This window comes from Camarhynchus parvulus, unplaced genomic scaffold (assembly GCF_901933205.1).
Source record: "Camarhynchus parvulus unplaced genomic scaffold, STF_HiC, whole genome shotgun sequence".
Taxonomy (NCBI): Eukaryota; Metazoa; Chordata; class Aves; order Passeriformes; family Thraupidae; genus Camarhynchus; species Camarhynchus parvulus.
In genome coordinates this window covers 16,608-35,861 of record NW_022148259.1, presented here as the reverse complement: position 1 = coordinate 35,861, position 19,254 = coordinate 16,608, and the positions used below count along the sequence as shown (strand labels likewise).

Here is a 19,254-nt window from a genome sequence, read left to right as displayed (position 1 = left end):
GACCTGGGCACCGACACAGTGAGGGCGCCCAAAAACCCCGGAATTCACCCCAAAATCCACAAAATCCGCCCCAAAATCCATCCAGAAACCCAAATCTGCCAAAATTCACCCAGAAACCCTAAATCCACCTGGAAACCCCAAAATCCAACCCAGGAACCCCAAAATCCACCTCAGAGATCCCAAAATCCATTCAGGGACCCCAAATCCACCCCAAATCCATCCAAAAATCCCAAAATCCATCCGGGGACCCCAAATCCACCAAAATCCACCCCAGAAGCCCAAAAATCCACCCCAGAGACCCCAAAACCCCGACCCTCCATTTTTGGGGTTTGTCCCCCAAATCCCGACCCTCATTTTTGGGGTTCCATCCCCACCCTCTGTGATGCCCCCAAAAAATCCCAAAAATCCCCCAAATTTTTGGGGTTCCCCACCCAGGTCCCCTCAAGGATCCCCCAAAATCCCCAATTTTTGGGGTTCCCTCCCCACCTCGAGGACCCCCAAAATCCCCAATTTTTGGGGTGTTCCTCCCACCTCCAGAACCCCCCAAACCCCCAAATCCCCCCAAATTTTCGGGGTTCCCTCCCCACCTCTGTGACCCCCAAAAACCCCAAAATCCCCCCAAATTTTGGGGCGTTCCTCCCTCATCTGGAACCCCCCAAAATCCCCCCAAATTTTTGGGGTTCCCTCCCCACCTCTGGAACCCCCAAAAACCCCAAAATCCCCCCAAATTTTTGGGGTTCCCTCCCCACCTCTGGAACCCCCAAAACCCCAAAATCCCCCCAAATTTTCGGGGTGTCCCCCCCCCAGGTCCCCGCCATCTCCCTGGCCTACGAGGCGGCCGAGAGCGACATCATGAAACGGCAACCGCGGAACCCCCGGAGCGACAAACTGGTCAACGAGCGGCTCATCAGCATGGCCTACGGCCAGATCGGTCAGTGGTCACTCAGCGGTCAGTCTGGGGCCAGCCAGGGTCAGCCGTGGTCACTCAGTGGTCACTCTGGGGTCATTAATTGTTGGTCATGGTCAGTTATGGTCATCCATGGTCATCCATGGTCATCCATGGTCATCCATGGTCATTCATGGTCATCCATGGTCATTCACGGTCAACGAGCGGCTCATCAGCATGGCCTACGGCCAGATCGGTCAGTGGTCACTCAGCGGTCACTCGCTGGTCACTCAGTGGTCACTCAGTGGTCACTCATGGTCAGTCTGGGGTCATTTATTGTCATTGGTGGTCATTCATTGTTGGTAATGGTCATTCATGGTCATTCATGGTCATTCACGGTCAACGAGCGGCTCATCAGCATGGCCTACGGCCAGATCGGTCAGTGGTCACTGAGCGGTCACTGTGGGGCCAGCCAGGGTCAGCCGTGGTCACTCAGTGGTCACTCTGGGGTCATTAATTGTTGGTCATGGTCAGTTATGGTCATCCATGGTCATCCATGGTCATTCACGGTCAACGAGCGGCTCATCAGCATGGCCTATGGCCAGATCGGTCAGTGGTCACTCAGCGGTCACTCGCTGGGGTCAGCCGGGGTCAGCCGTGGTCACCCAGTGGTCATTTGGGTCACTCAGGGGTCATTGGTGGTCATTCATTGTTGGTCATGGTCATTCATGGTCAACGAGCAGCTCATCAGCATGGCCTATGGCCAGATCGTCAGTGGTCATCAGCGGTCACTGCTGGGGTCAGCCGGGGTCAGCCGTGTCACCCAGTGGTCATTTGGGTCACTCAGGGGTCATTGGTGGTCATTCATTGTTGGTCATGGTCATTCATGGTCAACGAGCAGCTCATCAGCATGGCCTACGGCCAGATCGGTCAGTGGTCACTCTGGGGTCAGTCTGGGGTCGGCCAGGGTCAGCCATGGTCAGTCTGAGGTCATTTATTTTCATTGGTGGTCATTCATTGTTGGTAATGGTCATTCATGGTCATCCATGGTCATTCATGGTCAACGAGCGGCTCATCAGCATGGCCTACGGCCAGATCGGTCAGTGGTCACTCAGCGGTCACTCGCTGGTCACTCTGGGGTCATTCGTGGTCATTCATGGAGTTTCATTGGGTTCCTTTGAGTCCCGTTGAGTTTCATTGGGTCCCATTGTGTCCCGTTGACTCCCGTTGGGTCCCGTTGACTCCCGTTGGGTCCCGTTGGGTCCCGTTGGGTCCTGTTGACTCCCGTTGGGTCCCGTTCACTCCCATTGGGTCCCATTGTGTCCCGTTCACTCCCGTTGACTCCCGTTGGGTCCTGTTGGGTCCCATTGCCTCCCGTTGAGTCCCATTGAGTCCCGTTCACTCCCATTGGGTCCCATTGGGTCCTGTTGACTCCCGTTGACTCCCGTTGGATCCCGTTGTGTCCCGTTCACTCCCATTGGGTCCCGTTGACTCCCATTGGGTCCCATTGTGTCCCGTTCACTCCCGTTGGGTCCTGTTGGGTCCCATTGGCTCCCATTCACTCCCGTTGGGTCCCGTTGGGTCCCGTTGTGCCCCATTGGGTCCCGTTGAGTCCCGTTCACTCCCGTTGGGTCCCGTTGGGTCCCGTTGTGTCCCGTTGGGTCCCATTGAGTCCCGTTGGGTCCCGTTGGGTCCCGTTGGGTCCCATTGAGTCCCGTTCATTCCCATTGGGTCCCGTTGGGTCCCATTGAGTCCCGTTCACTCCCGTTGGCTCCCGTTGGGTCCCATTGGGTCCTATTGACTCCCGTTGGCTCCCGTTGGGTCTTGTTGGGTCCCGTTGGATCCCGTTGGGTCTCGTTGGCTCCCGTTGTGCCCCATTGGGTCCCATTGAGTCCCGTTCACTCCCGTTGGGTCCCGTTCACTCCCGTTGGGTCCCGTTGACTCCCGTTGGGTCCTGTTGGGTCCCATTGGCTCCCATTGGGTCCCATTGAGTCCCGTTCACTCCCATTGGCTCCCGTTGGCTCCCGTTTGGTCCCGTTGGCTCCCGTTGTGTCCCGCTGTGTGCCGGGACCGCCGCGAGCCCGCCGATGCGCCCGCAGGGATGATCCAGGCGCTGGGCGGGTTCTTCGCCTACTTCGTGATCCTGGCGAGAACGGCTTCCTGCCCTCGTGCCTGGTGGGCATCCGGCTGCGCTGGGACGACCGCACCATCAACGACCTGGAGGACTCCTACGGGCAGCAGTGGGTGCGTGCCCTGCCCCGAAAACGGGCTCCCAAAAAATTGGGGGTGCCCGAAAACGGGGGGGATAAAAAATGGGGGCGACAAAAAATGGGGGTCCCAAAAAAATGGGTGGGGGATAAAAAATGGGGTCCCAAAAAATGGGGGTGTCAAAAAATGGGGTGATGAAAAATGGGGGTGATGAAAAATGGGGGTGACAAAAGATGGGGGTGACAAAAAGGGGGGATCTCAAAAAAATGGGGGTGCCAGAAAATGGGGGGGGATAAAAAATGGGGGTGCCAAAAAATGGGGGTGATAAAAAATGGGGTGAGGAAAAATGGGAGTGATGAAAAATGGGGGTGTAGAAAAATGGAGGTCCCCAAAAAATGGGGGTGACAAAAAAATGGGGGTGTCCAAAAGATGGGGGTCCCAAAAAATGGGGGTGTCAAAAAATGGGGGTCCCCAAAAAATGGGGATTCCCAAAAATTGGGTTTTTTTCCGCATTTTCGGGCCGGGGTTTTTTCGGGGCCGATCCCGGGGGCTGACCGGTTAATTTGAGGAGGGGTCTCTCTCTCTTTTGGGGCATTTTGATCATTTTTTCGGGGCATTTTGACCATTTTTGGGGGCTGTTTTGACCATTTTTCGGGGTCCATTTTAACCGTTTTTGAGGCCGTTTTTTGCATTTTCGGGCCGGGGTTTTTTTGGGGCTGATCCCGGGGGGCTGACCGGGTTAATTTGAGGAGGGGTCTCTCTCTCTTTTGGCGCATTTTGATCCTTTTTTTTCGTGGCATTTTGACCATTTTTTTGGGGCTGTTTTGACCATTTTTGGGGGCCATTTTGACCATTTTTGGGGGCCATTTTGACCATTTTTGGGGGCCATTTTAACCGTTTTTTGGGCCATTTTGACCATTTTTTGGGGGCTGATTTGACCATTTTTGGGGGCTGTTTTGACCATTTTTTGGGGCCACTTTGACCATTTTTCGGGGGCCATTTTAACCGTTTTTTGAGGCCATTTTCTGCATTTTCAGGCCGGGGTTTTTTTGGGGCCAATCCCAGGCTGGGTAACTCTGTTAATTTGAGGAGGGGTCTCTCTCTCTTTTGGGGCATTTTGACCATTTTTTCGCGGTGTTTTGACCATTTTTGGGGCCATTTTGACCATTTTTTGGGCCATTTTGACCATTTCTCACATCATTTTAACCATTTTTTGAGGCCGTTTTTTGCATTTTCGGGCCGGGGTTTTTTCGGGGCCGATCCCGGGCGGGCTGACCGGGTTAATTTGAGGAGGGGTCTCTGACACGGCGCCCCCCCAGACGTACGAGCAGCGCAAGGTGGTGGAGTTCACGTGCCACACGGCGTTCTTCGTCAGCATCGTCGTCGTGCAGTGGGCCGACCTCATCATCTGCAAGACGCGGCGCAACTCCGTCTTCCAGCAGGGCATGAAGTGAGCCCCCGATTCTGGGGGGGGGTCCCCGAAATTCTGGGGGGGTCCCCGAAATCCCAGAGGGGTCCCCAAAATCCTGGGAGAATCCCCGAATTTCTGGGAGCGACCCCAAAATAATGGGGGAAGTCAAAATGTGGGATGGGAAGAGGAGGGGGCTGGATTTGGGGGTGGTCCCCAAAATTCTGGGGGGGTCCCAAATTTTAGGGGGTCCCCAAAATTCTGGGGGGGTCCCCAAATTTCTGGGAGAATCCCCGAATTTCTGGGAGCGACCCCAAAATAATGGGGGAAGTCAAAATGTGGGATGGGAGGAGGAGGGGGCTGGATTTGGGAGGGGTCCCCAAAATTCTGGGGGGGTCCCCAAAATATTGGAGGGGGTCCCGAAATTCTGGGGGGGGCCCAAATTTTGGGGGGTCTCTGAAAATCCCGAAGGGGTCCCCAAAATCCTGGGAGAATCCCTGAATTTCTGGGAGCGACCCCAAAAAATTCGGGGAAGTCAAAACGTGGGATGGGAGGAGGAGGGGGCTGGATTTGGGAGGGGATCCCCAAATTCTGGGGGGGTCCCAAATTTTAGGGGGTCCTGAAAATTCTGGGGGGGTCCCCAAATTTCTGGGAGAATCCCCAAATTTCTGGGAGCGTCCCCAAAAAAATGGGGGAAGTCAAAATTTGGGATGGGGCATTGATGGGAAGAGGAGGGAAATGGGTTTGGGGAGGAGTCCCTAAAATTCTGGGGGGGGTTCCCCCTAAATTCTGGGGGGGGTCCCAAATTTTGGGGGGGTCTCCGAAAATCCCGAAGGGGTCCCCAAAATCCTGGGAGAATCCCCGAATTTCTGGGAGCAACCCCAAAAAAATGGGCGAGGTCGAAATGTGGGATGGGGCTGAATTTTGGGGGGGGGGGTCACCAAAATTCTGGGGGGGTCCCCAAATTTTAGGGGGTCCCCGAAATTCTGGGGGGGGTCCCCAAGAAATAGAGGAGTCCCCATGAATTTTGGGGGGATTTTTGGAGGGAAATTTTGGAGAGGTTTTTTGGGGGGATTTGGAGGGAATTTTTGGGGGAATTTTTGGGGGGAATTTTTGGGGGAATTTTGTGGAATTTTGGGGGGGAATTTTGGGGGGATTTTTGGGGAGTTTTGGAGGAATTTTTGGAGGGAATTTTGTGGAATTTTTTGGGGGGGGAATTTCGGGGGGATTTTTGGAGGAATTTGGGGGAATTTAGGGGAATATTGGGAGGAATTTTGAAGGAATTTTAGAGGAATTTTGGGGGGAATTTGGGGGAATTTTTGAGGGAGATTTTGGGGGAGGTTTGAAGGAATTTTGCGGGAGTTTTGGAGGAATTTTAGGGGAATTTTTTGGAAGAATTTTAGGGGAATTTTTTGGAAGAATTTTAGGGGAATTTTGGGGGGAATTTTCAAGGGGGATTCTGAGGGAATTTGGGGGGTAATTTTGAGCGGTTTTGGGGGGATTTTGGGGGGGATTTTCCAGGAATTCTGTGGAATTTTTGGGGGCGATTTTGGCGGGATTTTTGGGGGATTTTAGGGGAATTTTGGGAGGATTATGTGGAATTTTCGGACGGAATTTTGGGGAATTTTGGGGGGGCGATTTTAGGGGAATTTTGGGAGAATTATGTGGAATTTTTGGAAGGAATTTTGGGGGATTTTGGGGGGGATTTTAGGGGAATTTTGGGAGAATTATGTGGAATTTTTGGAAGGAATTTTGGGGGAATTTTGGGGGGGATTTTAGGGGAATTTTGGGAGAATTATGTGGAATTTTCGGAAGGAATTTTGGGGAATTTTGAGGCAACTTTGGGCGATTCCCTCCGATGGTTTTTGGGCCGTGTTTTTATTTTTTCCCCGCTATTTTTTTAGGAACAAAACCTCCGATTTTGGGGCTTTTTTTTTTGGGGGGGGGGGGGGGCCACATTTCGGGGCGGATTCTCTCAGGTTTGGGGGCTCCCTCTGACGGTTTTTGTGCTTTTTTCTTTGGTTTTTTTTAGGAACAAAATCCTGATTTTCGGGCTCTTCGAGGAGACGGCGCTGGCCGCGTTCCTCTCCTACTGCCCCGGCATGGACGTGGCGCTGAGCATGTACCCGCTCAAGTGAGCCCCAAAATCCCTGGAATTCGCCCCAAAATCCGGGGAATTCCACCCAAAATCTGGGGGGACCCCAACATCCCGGGGGGGGACCCCAAAATCCCGGGAATTCACCCCAAAATCTGGGGAATTCACCCCAAAATCCCAGGAATTCGACCCAAAATTCCGGGAAATTCACCCCAAAATCCGGGGGGAACCCAAAATCCGAGGAATTCGACCCAAAATCGGAGCGGGACCCCAAAGTCGGGGGGGACCCTAAAATCCGGGGAATTCACCCCAAAATCCGGCGGGGACCCCAAAATCCCAGGAATTCACCCTAAAATCCCGGGAATTCACCCCAAAATCGGAGGGACCCCAAAATCCGGGGGGGGACCCCAAAATCCCGGGAATTCACCCCAAAATCTGGGAATTCCACCCCAAAATCCCCAGAATTCCACCCAAAATCTGGGGACCCCAACATCCCGGGGGGGGACCCCAAAATCCCGGGAATTCACCCCAAAATCCGGGGAATTCACCCCAAAATCCCCAGAATTCGACCCAAAATCGGAGCGGGACCCCAAAGTCGGGGGGGACCCTAAAATCCGGGGAATTCACCCCAAAATCCGGCGGGGACCCCAAAATCCCAGGAATTCACCCTAAAATCCCGGAATTCCGCCCCAAAAATCCGGGAATTGCCCCCAAAATCGGAAGGCACCCCCAAAATCCGGGGGACCCCAAAATCCCAGGAATTCACCCAAAAATCCTGGGAATTCACCCCAAAATCGGAGGGACCCCAAAATCCGGGGGGGGGCCCCTAAATGCCGGGAATTCACCCCAAAATCCGGGGAATTCACCCCAAAATATGGGGGGACCCCAAAATCTGGGGAATTCACCCCAAAATCTGGGGAATTCACCCCAAAATCCCCGGAATTCGACCCAAAATTCCGGGAAATTCACCCCAAAATCCGGGGGGACCCCAACATCCCGGGGGGGGACCCCAAAATCCTGGGAATTCACCCTAAAATCCGGGGGGAACCCAAAATCCGAGGAATTCGACCCCAAAATCCGGAATTGGACCCCAAAGTCGGGGGACCCCAAAATCCGGGAATTCACCCCAAAATCCGGCGGGGACCCCAAAATCCCAGGAATTCATCCAAAAATCCTGGGAATTCACCCCAAAATCGGAGGGACCCCAAAATCCGGGGGCCCCTAAATGCCGGGAATTCACCCCAAAATCCGGGCAATTCACCCCAAAATATGGGGGGACCCCAAAATATGGGGAATTAACCCCAAAATCCGGGCAATTCACCCCAAAAGCGGGGGGGACCCTGAAATCCCAGGAATTCACCCTAAAATCCGGGGAATTCACCCCAAAATTGGGGGAGACCCCAAAATCCGGGGAATTCACCCCAAAATCGGGGGAGACCCCAAAATCCCAGGAATTCACCCCAAAATCTGGACCCGGGGGAGAGGGGATCCCTTTCAAGGGGGAGGTTTGGGGGATTTTGGGGGGATTTGGGGATTTTTTTTTTTTGAGCATTTTTGGGGGGTTTTGACCGATTTTTGGGGTTTTTTTTGAGCATTTTTTATTCCAAGCTTTTTTCTTTTTGGTTTTGAGTGATTTTTAGTAAATTTTTTTTTTAGCATTTTTAGGGGGGTTTTGATTGATTTTTGTGGGGGTTTTGACCTTTTTTTTTTTTTTGTCTTTTGACCGTTTCTTTTGTTTTTTGACCATTTTTTCCGCGGAGTTTTTGACCATTTCTTTTGCTTTTTGACCATTTTTTCCGTGGAGTTTTTGACCATTTCTTTTGCTTTTCACCATTTCTTCGTGCGGGATTTCAACCCTTTTTTACCTTTTTTTACCATTTTTTGGTGCGTTTTGACCATTTATTTTCAAATTTCGCCCATTTCCTTTGGCTTTTTTACCATTTTTTGGGTGTTTTTGACCATTTCTTCGTGCGGTTTTGACCAATTTTTTTGTGCTGTGGGTTTGACAATTTCTTCACCATTTTTGACTCTTTTTTTGCCTTTTTACCATTTATTTTTGTTTCCATCCGTTTCTTTCACGCTTTTGCCGTTTTTTCGCCGTTTTTCACCATTTTTTTTGGGTTTTTCCCCATTTTCTCACCGTTTTTGACCATTTTTTGTTGTTTTTGCCCCAAATTTCCCCTCCTCCCCAGGCCCAGCTGGTGGTTCTGCGCCTTCCCCTACTCCTTCCTCATCTTCGTCTACGACGAGATCCGCAAGCTCATCCTGCGCCGCAACCCCGGAGGTTTGGGGCAAATTCCGGCGATTTTGGGCAATTTTGGGCGGTTTGGGGCAAATTCTGGCGATTTTGGGCGGGAATTTTGGAGGATTTTTGGGGGGATTTTAAGGGATTTTTTTGGGAATTTTCGTGGGGATTTTGAGGGAATTTTCAGGGAAATTTTCAGGGAAATTTGGTGGAAAATTTGGGGAATTTTTGGGGAAATTTTTGGGGAAATTTGGTGGAAAATTTGGGGAATTTTAGGGGGGGAATTCTGTGGGAATTTGGAAGGAATTTGGGGACAAATTTGGGTGGAATTTTGGGAGGATTTTGGGGTGGAATTTTTGGGGAAAATTTGGGGGAATTTTCGAGGGGATTTTGGGGGCAATTTTGGGAGGATTTTGGTCGAATTTTGGGGGAAATTTGGGGAATTTTGTGGGGGATTTTATGGGGGATTTTTGGGGGATATTAGAGGAAATTTTGGGAGGATTTTGGGGGGAATTTGCAGGGAATTTTGGGGAGATTTTCGGGGGATTTTTGGAGGAATTTTGGGGGGAATTTTGGGGGGATTTTAAGGGATTTTTTTTGGAATTTTCGTGGGGATTTTGAGGAATTTTTTTGGGAAATTTGGTGGAAAATTTTGGGAATTTTAGGGGGGAATTCTGTGGGAATTTGGAAGGAATTTTGGGACAAATTTGGGTGGAATTTTCGGAGGATTTTGGGGGATTTTTGGGCGGATTTTTTTGGGAAAATTTGGGGGAATTTTGGGGGCAATTTTGGGAGGATTTTGGGCGAATTTTGGGGGAAATTTGGGGAATTTTGTGGGGGATTTTGGTGGGAATTTATGGGGGATTCAGGGGGAATATTAGAGGAAATTTGGGGAGGATTTTGGGGGGAATTTGGGGGGAAATTCGGGGAGATTTTCGGGGGATTTTTGGAGGAATTTTGCGGGGATTTGGGGGGGAATTTTGGGGGGAATTTTGAGGAGATTTCAGGGGAATTTGGCGGATTTGGGGGAGGATTTTGGGGATGATTTTTGGGGAGATTTTTTCCGGTGTTTTACGTGGATTTTGAGTGGATTTGGGGGGGAATTTTGGGCGATTTCGGTGGAATTTTGGGGGGGATTTTGTGCAGAACTTTGGGGTGGAATTTGGGTGGAATTTTGGGTGAAATTTTGGGTGAAATTTCGCGACTTTTGCTTCCACCCTCACCATTTTTTTCCTCCACTTTTCCAGGTTGGGTGGAGAAGGAAACCTACTACTGACCCCCAAAAAAACCACAAAAACCACGGGACCCCCCCCAAAAAAACAACACGAGACCCCCCCCCAAAATCCCCTTTTTTCCCCCCCAAAAAATCCCATTTTTCCCTCCCCAAAAATCCCTTTTTTTCCCCAAAAATTCCCTTTTTTCCCTCCCACCACCCCCCCAAAAAAAAACCCCAAAAATTTGGGGAGGGGTCGAGGGGTGGGGGGGGCTCCTCGCCTTATGGGGGGGTCCCCAAAAAAGCTCCCAGATCCCCCCCCAAAAAAAACCCCAAAAAATCGGGATTTTGGGGAGGGGGGAGGGGCAAAATTGGGGATATTTTGGGGGTCTCCCCCTCGCCCCTCCCCCCCCCTCCCGTTTGTGTCGTCGTGTGAAGAAAAATTAAAATTAAAAAAAATAAAAATAAAAAATAAAAAATAAAAAATGGGGAAAAACGGGGGAAAAAACGAAGAAAAAGGAGAAGAAATGATAATAATGAAAATGATGAAAATAAATAATGAAAACAAATAATGAAAATGATGAAAATAAATAATGAAAATAATGAAAATTATGAAAATAAAAATAAAATGACGGAATTTTCCCCTCCCCCTCTTCACCTTTCCCCAATCCGCGGGAAAAAAATAAAAAATAAAAAATAAAAAATAAAAATGGGGAAAAAAAAATGGGAAAAGAAGCAAAAAAAAACGGGAATTGAGCAAATAAAGCAGAAATCGGAGCCCGAGTGGATTCTGGGGGGAAAACGGGGAAAATCGGGAAATTTTGGGGGGAAAAGGGGGAATTCGGGAATTTTGGAATTCGGGAATTATTTGGGAATTTTTTGGGGGAAAAAGGGGAATTCGGGAATTATTTGGGAATTTGGGAATTTTTGGGGCGGAATTTGGGAAGAATTTGGGATTTTTTGGGGACGTCCCAAAAAATTGGGGAGGAAAATGAAAATTTGGGTTTGGGGGGTCACACACGAGATTTGGGTCATGTGACACATTTATTTATTTTATTTTATTTTATTTTATTTTATTTGGTTGGTTGGGGGGGAGCTGGGCGGGATTTTGGGGGGATTTGGGGGATTTTGGGGAATATTTTGGGGGATTTTGGGTTAATTTTAGGGGATTTTGGGGTAATTTTGGGGCGATTATTTCGGGGTGATTTTGGCTAATTTGGGGTGATTATTTGGGATTAATTTTGGGGTAATTTCAGGTGATTTTGGGGGTATTGTTTTGGATTATTTTGGGGTAAATTCAGAGGGTTTTGAGTGATAATTTTGGGTGTATTTCAGGGGATTTTGGGGGTGATTATTTTGGGGGTGATTTTGGGTGATTATTTTGGGTTTTTTGGGATCATTTCAGGGGATTTTTGGGGTGATTTTGGGGTTATTTTAGGGAGGTTATTTTGGATTACTTTGGGGTGATTTCAGAGGATTTTGGGTTATTCAGGAATGATTTATTTTGGGGTAATTTCAGAGGATTTTAGGGTACTCAGCTTATTTATTTTGGGGTAATTTCAGGGCAATTTTGGGTATTTTCAGAGGATTTTGGGATGATGATTTTGGGGTAATTTCAGAGGATTTTGGGGGGATTGTTTTGGGTTTATTTCAGAAGATTTTGGGATGATTATTTTGGATTATTTTGAGGTGATTTCAGAGGATTTTGGGTTATTCAGAAATGGTTTATTTTGGGGTGAATTCCGGGGATTTCGGGATGATGATTTTGGGGTAATTTCAGGGGATTTTGGGTTATTCAGAGATGGTTTATTTTGGGGTAATTCCGGGGGATTTTGGGGTGAATTCAGGGGATTTTGGGATGATGATTTTGGGGTGAATTCCAGGGATTTTGAGGTGATTTCAGGGGATTTTGGGTTATTCAGAGATGATTTATTTTGGGGTAATTTCAGAGGATTTCGGGATGATGATTTTGGGGTGAATTCAGGGGATTTTGGGTTACGATGATATTTTGGGGTAAAGGGGGTTTGGGTTATTCAGAGATGGTTTATTTTGGGGTGACTCCGGGGGATTCGGGTTGTGAATCTATGGGTGTCGGATGTGAACCCCACACCCCAAGCTCCATCCCCAGCCCACAAATCCCCCGGGGGCTCCAGCTGCCACAAACGGCCAATGGGACCCCAAAAACACCAGGGCGGCTCCTGGGGGGGAAACCCCAAAATTCGGAACCCCCAAAAACCCCAAAACCCCCCAAAAACCCCAAATCCTCCCCAAATCACCCCAAAATCCCACAAATTCCCCAAAATCCCCCCAAAATCCCAGAAACCCCCCCAAATCGAGACCCCAAAAACACCAGGGCGGCTCCTGGGGGGGAAAACCCAAAATTCGGAACCCCCAAAAACCCCAAAAACCCCAAATCCCCCCCAAAACCCACAAATCCCCCAAATCCCCCAAAATCCCACAAATCCCCCCAAATCGGGACCCCAGAAACACCAGGGCGGCTCCTGGGGGGAAACCCCAAAATTCGGAACCCCCAAAACCCCAAACCCCCTGAAAACCCCAAATTCCCCCCAAAATCCCCCCCAAAAACCCTCCCAAAAAATGGGACCCCCCCAAAAACCCCAAAATCCTCCCAAACTCCCCCTCCAAAATCCCCGAACCCCCCAAAATCAGAACCCCCAAAATGGGACCCCCCAAAACCGGACCCCAAAAACTTAAACCCAAAAAACCAAAAACCCCCCAAAAACAATTGATACAATGTGGGAGGGGGTTGGGATTTTTGTGGGTGGGGGTGGGTTGGTTGGGGGGTTTGGCGGGATAATTTGGGGGGACCAAAAGGGTCAAAATTGGGGGGGGCTCGGGGGGGGTGGTTTTTGGGGTGGGTATTTTGGGGGGTTTTTGGGGTCGGATTTTTGGGGGTTTGTGGGATCGAGGTCATTTTGGGGAGAATTTGGGGTTTTTTGGGGTCGGGATTTTTTTAGGCGGGGTTTTATGGGGGGGGTTTTTAGGCAGGGTTTTGGGGGTCGGGGGGGTTTTTTGGGGGGAATTTGGGGTTTTTGGGGTCGGGGGATTTTTTGGGGGGGTTTTTGGGGTCAGGATTTTTTGGGGGTTTTTTGGGGTCGGGGTGATTTTTTGGGGATTTTGGGGTGAATTTGGGGTTTTTTGGGGCTCACCCAGCAGCCAGAACACAGCCACCAGAGCAGTGATTTTTTTGGGGTTTTTGGGGTTGGGGTTTTGGGGGGATTTTTTACAGGATTTTTTGGGGTGGGATTTTTTGGGGGTTTTTTGGGTGGATTTTTTTAGGCAGGATTTTTTGGGGTCGGGATGATTTTGGGGGGTTTTTGGGGTCGGGATTTTTTTAGGCAGGATTTTTTGGGGTCAGGGTGATTTTTGGGGTGAATTTGGGGTTTTTTGGGGCTCACCCAGCAGCCAGAACACGGCCACCCCAGCAGTGATTTTTTGGGGAATTTGGGGATTTTGGGGTCGGGATTTGTGGGGGATTTTTGGGGTGGGATGATTTTTTGGGGTGAATTTGGGGTGAATTTGGGGTTTTTTGGGGCGGGGGTCTCACCCAGCAGCCAGAACACGGCTGCCCCAGCAGTGATTTTTGGGGTTTTTTGGGGAATTTGGGGGATTTTGGGGTCGGGATTTTTTTGGGGGGGTTTTTTGGGGTCGGGGTGATTTCTTGGGGATATTTTGGGGTGAATTTGGGGGATTTTGGGGTCGGGATTTTTTTGGGGATATTTTGGGGTGAATTTGGGGGATTTTGGGGCTCAGCCCAGCGCCTGGGGAACCCAGCAACACCAGCCACAGGACCGGCAGCGAACACCCCGGCCACGCCCAGCTGGTGGGCGGGCTAACCAAATATACCGCCGGGGAAAACCAGTAAAAACCAGTAAGGACCTGTATGGACCAGTATGGGCCAATATAAACCAGTATAACCCAATATAAACCAGTAAAAACCAGTAAAAACCAGTAAGGACCAGTATGGACCAGTATGGACCAATATAAACCAGTATAACCCAATATAAACCAGTAAAAACCAGTAAAAACCAGTAAGGACCAGTAAGGACCAGTACGGACCAGTATGGACCAATATAACCAAATATAAACCAGTATAACCCAATATAAACCAGTAAAAACCAGTAAGGACCAGTCCCTCCCAGTATAAACCAGTAACCCCAAATCCCCCTTTAACCCTTTCCCAGTTTATGCCAGTCCCTCCCAGTATAAACCAGTATCCCCAGGCTCTCCTCCCAGTATATCCCAGTATATCCCAGTATAAACCAGTCCCTCCCAGTCCCTCCCAGTACAAACCAGTAACCCCAAATTCCCCTTTAACCCTTTTCCCAGTCCTTCCCAGTCCCTCCCAGTGCCCCCAAACCCCCTCCCAGTATAAACCAGTAACCCTAAACCCCCTCCCAGTTCCCTCCCAATCCCCTCCCAGTGCCTCCCAGTACAAACCAGTAACCCCAAATCCCCCTTTAACCCTTTTCCCAGTGCCTCCCAGTCCATCCCAGTATATCCCAGTACACACCAGTATATCCCAGTGCCTCCCAGTCCCTCCCAGTCCCTCCCAGTACAAACCAGTACAAACCAGTCCCTCCCAGTCTCACCCAGCAGCACCAGCGGCGCCTCCCGGCTCCGCACGGCGACGACGGCGGCGACGAGAACGGAGAGAGCGACGAGGAGCAGCGGGGAGCTGAGCCTGCGGATACTGGTTTGTACTGGGAGGGACTGGGGATACTGGTTTGTACTGGGAGGGACTGGGAGGCACTGGGAGGGACTGGTTTGTACTGGGAGCTGAGCCTGCGGATACTGGTTTGTACTGAGAGGGACTGGGAGGGACTGGGGATACTGGTTTGTACTGGGAGGGACTGGGAGGGACGACTGGGGATACTGGTTTGTACTGGGAGGGACTGGGAGGGACTGGGAGGCACTGGGGATACTGGTTTGTACTGGTTTGTACTGGGAGGGACTGGTTTGTACTGGGAGCTGAGCCTGGGGATACTGGTTTGTACTGGTTTGTACTGGGAGGGACTGGGAGTGACTGGGATGGACTGGGGATACTGGTTTGTACTGGGGATACTGGTTTATACTGGGAGGCACTGGGAAAGGGGTAAAGGGGGATTTGGGGTTACTGGTTTGTACTGGGAGGGACTGGGGATACTGGTTTGTACTGGGAGGGACTGGGACCCCCCCCCAGCCTCCCCCACCCCCAGTTCAGGACGAATCTGAGGCAGAAAAACCCAAAATTGCCTGAAAATGCCCCAAAACGGCCCCAAATCCCCTCAAAATCGCAATAAAAACCCCCAAAAAATCCTCGAAAAAACCCCAAAAAATCCTCCCCAAAATCCCCTAAAAATCCTCAAAAAAAATCCCCAAAATCCCCCCAAAATCCCCTAAAAATCGCTATAAAAACCCTAAAAACTTTCCTAAAAATCGCCTGAAAATCGCCATAAAAAGTCCCCAAAAATCCCCTAAAAATCCTCTAAGAATCGCGATAAAAACCCAAAAAATTTCCCAAAAAATCCCCAAAAAATTGCTATAAAATCCCCTAAAAAATCCCCTAAAAATCCCAAAAAATGCCCCAATAATCCCCCAAAAATCACCCAAAATGCCATAAAATCGCTATAAAAGCTCAAAAAAATCCCCAAAAAATCCTCTAAAAATCCTCTAAAAATCGTGATAAAAACCCCAAAAATTTCCCAAAAAATCCCCTAAAAATCCTCTAAAAATCGCTATAAAATCCTCAAAAAATCCCCAAAAAATCGCTATAAAAGCTCAAAAAAATCCCAAAAAATCCCAAAAAATCCTCTAAAAATCGCGATAAAAACCCAAACAATTTTCCAAAAAATCTCCTAAAAATCCCCTAAAAATCCCAAAAAATCCCCCAATAATCCCCCAAAAATCACCCAAAATGCCATAAAATCGCTAGAAAAGCTCCAAAAAAAATCCCAAAAAATCTCAAAAAAATCCTCTAAAAATCGCGATAAAACCCAAAAAATTTCCCAAAAAATCTCCTAAAATCCCTAAAAACTCGCTATAAAAACCCAAAAAAATCTCCTAAAGTCCCCAAAAAATCGCTATTAAAAACCTCAAAAAATCCCCTAAAAATTCCTAAAAAATGTCATAAAATCCCAAAAAAATCCCCAAAAAATCCCCCAAAAATCCCCAAAAAATCCCCAAAAAATCACGATAAAACCCCAAAAAATTTCCCAAAAAATCTCGTAAAAATCCCCTTAAAATCACTATAAAATCCCCAAAAAGTCCCCAAAAAAAGCCGTAAATGCCCCAAACCGGCCCCAAATTGCCCGAAATCGTGGGAATTCGCCCCAAAGTGTCTCACAGGCAGTAGAGGAGCAGCCCCAGGAAGAGCAGCAGGTAGTTGCTCTGGAACCGCTCCCCGTTGTGCGCCAGGCGCCGCCCGAGCTCCCCCAAATCCCGCGGGACCCCGAAGCGGCCGCGCGCCAGGAACGCCCCCCAGGGCCGGAGCCCCGCCCACCGCGCCTCCAGCCACGGCCACGCCCACTTCGGGGCGGAGAACCTGGGGGAGAGACCCCAAAATCCCCAAAATTCACCCCAAATTCATCCCGGACCTCCCAAAACCCCCATAGAGCCAAAAATCCCAAAAATCCCAAAAACCCCAAAAAACCCAAATTCACCCCAAAATCCCCAAAATTCACCCCAAAACCCAAAATTCACCCCAAAATCCCCAAAATTCACCCCAAATTCATCCCGGACCTCCCAAAACCCCCACAGAGCCAAAAATCCCAAAAATCCCAAAAAACCCAAATTCACCCCAAAATCCCCAAATTCACCCCAAAACCACCCCAGAATCATAGACACCAATAATGGCCCAAAAACCCCAAAAAAACCCCAAATAACCCCAAATCCACCCCAAATTCCCCAAAATTCACCCCAAAATCCCCAAAATTCACCCCAAATTCATCCCGGACCTCCCAAAACCCCCATAGAGCCAAAAACCCCCAAAATCCCCAAAAACCCAAATCCACCCCAAAATCCCCAAAATTCACCCCAAAATCCCAAATATTCACCCCCCAAAACCACCCCAGAATCATCGACACCGATAATGCCCCAAAAAACCCCAAATCTCCCCCAAATCCCCCCAAAATCTTTCCCAGATTTCCCAATTTCCCCCAAAATTGCCCCAAATTTCTCCAAACCAGCCCTAAAATTTTCCCAAATTCCCCCAAACCTCGCCCCGAATTTCCCGAATTTCCCCTGAATCCCCCCAAATTCCCCCCGAATTCCCCCAAATTCCCCGCATTCCCCAAATCCCCCCAAATTCCCCCAAATCCCCCCGAATTTTCCCAAATTCCCCAATTTTCTCCCAAATCCCCTCGAATTTCCCCGAATTTCCCCCAATTTCCCCCGAATTCCCCCAAATCCCCCCAAATTCCCCCAAATCCCCCCGAATTTCCCTGAATTTCCCCCAATTTCCCCAAATCCCCCGAATTTCTCGAATTTCCCAAATCCCCCCGAATCCTCCTGAATTTACCCCAATTTCCCGCAAATTCCCCCGAATTTCCCAAAATCCCCCCAAATTTCCGAAATCCCCCAAAATCCCCCCAAATTTCCCCGAATTTCCCTGAATTTCCCCCGAATTTCCCCTGAATTTCCCCAAATCCCCTGAATTTCCCCCAAATTCCCCAAACCCCCCCAAATTTCTCCCAGATCCCCCCGAATCCCCCCATTTTCTCCCCAAATGTCCCAAAATCCCCGAATTTCCCGAAATCCCCCAAATCCTCCAATTCCCCAAATCCCCCTGAATTTCCCCCAAATTTCCCCATATCCCCCAAATTCCTTGAATTTCCCTGAATTTCCCCCGAATTTCCCCAAATCCCCAATTTCCTTGAACTTTCCCCCAAAATCCCCCCAAATTTCCCTCAATTTCCCCCAAATTCCCCAATTCCCCCAAATCCCCCAAATTCCCAAATTTCCCCAAATCCCCCAAATCCCCAGATTTCCCCAAATTCCCAATTTCCCGAATTTCTCCCAAATTCCCTGAATTTCCCCCAAATTTCCCCCAAATCCCCCAAATTTCCCCCCAAATCCCCAAATTTCCCCCAAATTCCCCCCAAATCCCCCAAATTTCCCCCAAATCCCCCGAATTTCTCCCAAATCCCCCCGAATTCCCCGAAATTCCCAATTCCCCGAATTCCCCGAATTTCCCGAATTCCCCGGGATTTGCCCCGGTTCCTCACCTGCCCATCCCCCCCCTGGGGTCGCTCTCGGGGCTCCCCGGGGGGTCCTGGGGGGGGGGCGGGGCCGCGGCCATCGGGGGGGCCTGGGGGGGATTCGGGGTGAAAATCGGGGAGTTTGGGAAATTCCGGGTGAAAATTGGGGATTTTGGGAAATTCCGGGATTTTGAAAATCGGCGGATTTTGGGAAATTCCGGGTGAAAATGGGGAGTTTGGGAAATTCCGGGTGAAAATTGGGGAGTTTGGGACATTCGGGGTGAAAATCGGGGATTTTGGGAAATTCGGGTGAAAATCGGGGAGTTTGGGAAATTCCGGGTGAAAATGGGGAGTTTGGGAATTCGGGGTGAATTTGAGGAATTGGGGGTAAAACATTTGGGGGTGAAAATCGGGGAGATTTTGGGACATTTGGGGGATTTTGGGACATTCGGGGTGAATTTGAGGGGATTTGGGGGAAAATTGGGGATTTTGGGGCAAATTCAGGGGATTTGGGGAAATTTGGGGTGAATTTGGGGATTTTGGGACATTCGGGTGAATTTGGGGGAAATATCGGGAAAATTTGGGGGATTTTGGGGTCCCAGGGGATTTTTGGGGTAATTTCGGGGAATTTTGGGGTCCCAGGGGATTTTTCGGGGTAATTTCGGGGATTTTTGGTACCCGGGGGGGATTTTTGGGGCCGTTTCGGGGATTTTGGGGTCCCTGGAAGGATTTTTGGGGTAATTCCGGCGATTTTCGGTTCCCAGGGGGATTTTTGGGGCCGTTTCGGGGATTTTGGGGTCCGGGGGAGATTTTTGGGGCCATTTCAGTAATTTTAGCCCCCCGGGATGGATTTTGGGGCCATTCTGGTGATTTTGGGGCCGTTTCGGGGATTTTCGGTTCCCAGGGCGATTTTTGGGATAATTTCGGGGATTTTTGGGGCCATTTCAGGGATTTTTGGGGCCGTTTCGGGGACTTTGGGGCCGTTTCGGGGATTTTCGGTT

At 49.7% G+C, this 19,254-nt stretch overlaps 2 protein-coding genes across 2 annotated transcripts in view; one reads left to right on the top strand and one right to left on the bottom strand.

The window, feature by feature from the left end:
- Positions 1 to 10,221, top strand: part of ATP1A3 (ATPase Na+/K+ transporting subunit alpha 3) — a 42,118-nt gene extending 31,897 nt beyond the window's left edge. The window contains 7 exon segments of the mRNA XM_030970094.1: positions 808 to 931; positions 2,986 to 3,030; positions 3,033 to 3,130; positions 4,414 to 4,544; positions 6,535 to 6,636; positions 8,790 to 8,881; positions 10,090 to 10,221. Of these exon segments, the coding sequence (XP_030825954.1) occupies positions 808 to 931; positions 2,986 to 3,030; positions 3,033 to 3,130; positions 4,414 to 4,544; positions 6,535 to 6,636; positions 8,790 to 8,881; positions 10,090 to 10,118 (621 nt within the window). The 3' untranslated portion in view covers positions 10,119 to 10,221.
- A 3,687-nt stretch (positions 10,222 to 13,908) lies between these two features.
- Positions 13,909 to 18,337, bottom strand: RABAC1 (Rab acceptor 1). Its single transcript, XM_030970099.1, has 4 exons — positions 18,281 to 18,337; positions 16,402 to 16,599; positions 14,669 to 14,760; positions 13,909 to 13,955 (listed from the first exon to the last, which is right to left on the bottom strand). Exons 1-4 carry the CDS (start codon positions 18,286 to 18,288, stop codon positions 13,909 to 13,911), a joined length of 345 nt encoding a protein of 114 aa, XP_030825959.1. The 5' UTR covers positions 18,289 to 18,337.
- Positions 18,338 to 19,254: the final 917 nt, after the last annotated feature.

Coding starts and splice junctions, on each gene's coding strand:
- RABAC1 (XM_030970099.1), bottom strand. Junction 14,761..16,401: donor GGGCTGCTCCTCTACTGCCT/GTGAGACACTTT, acceptor CAGTATCCGCAG/GCTCAGCTCCCCGCTGCTCC. Junction 13,956..14,668: donor GGCGCCGCTGGTGCTGCTGG/GTGAGACTGGGA, acceptor TGGTCCATACAG/GTCCTTACTGGTTTTTACTG.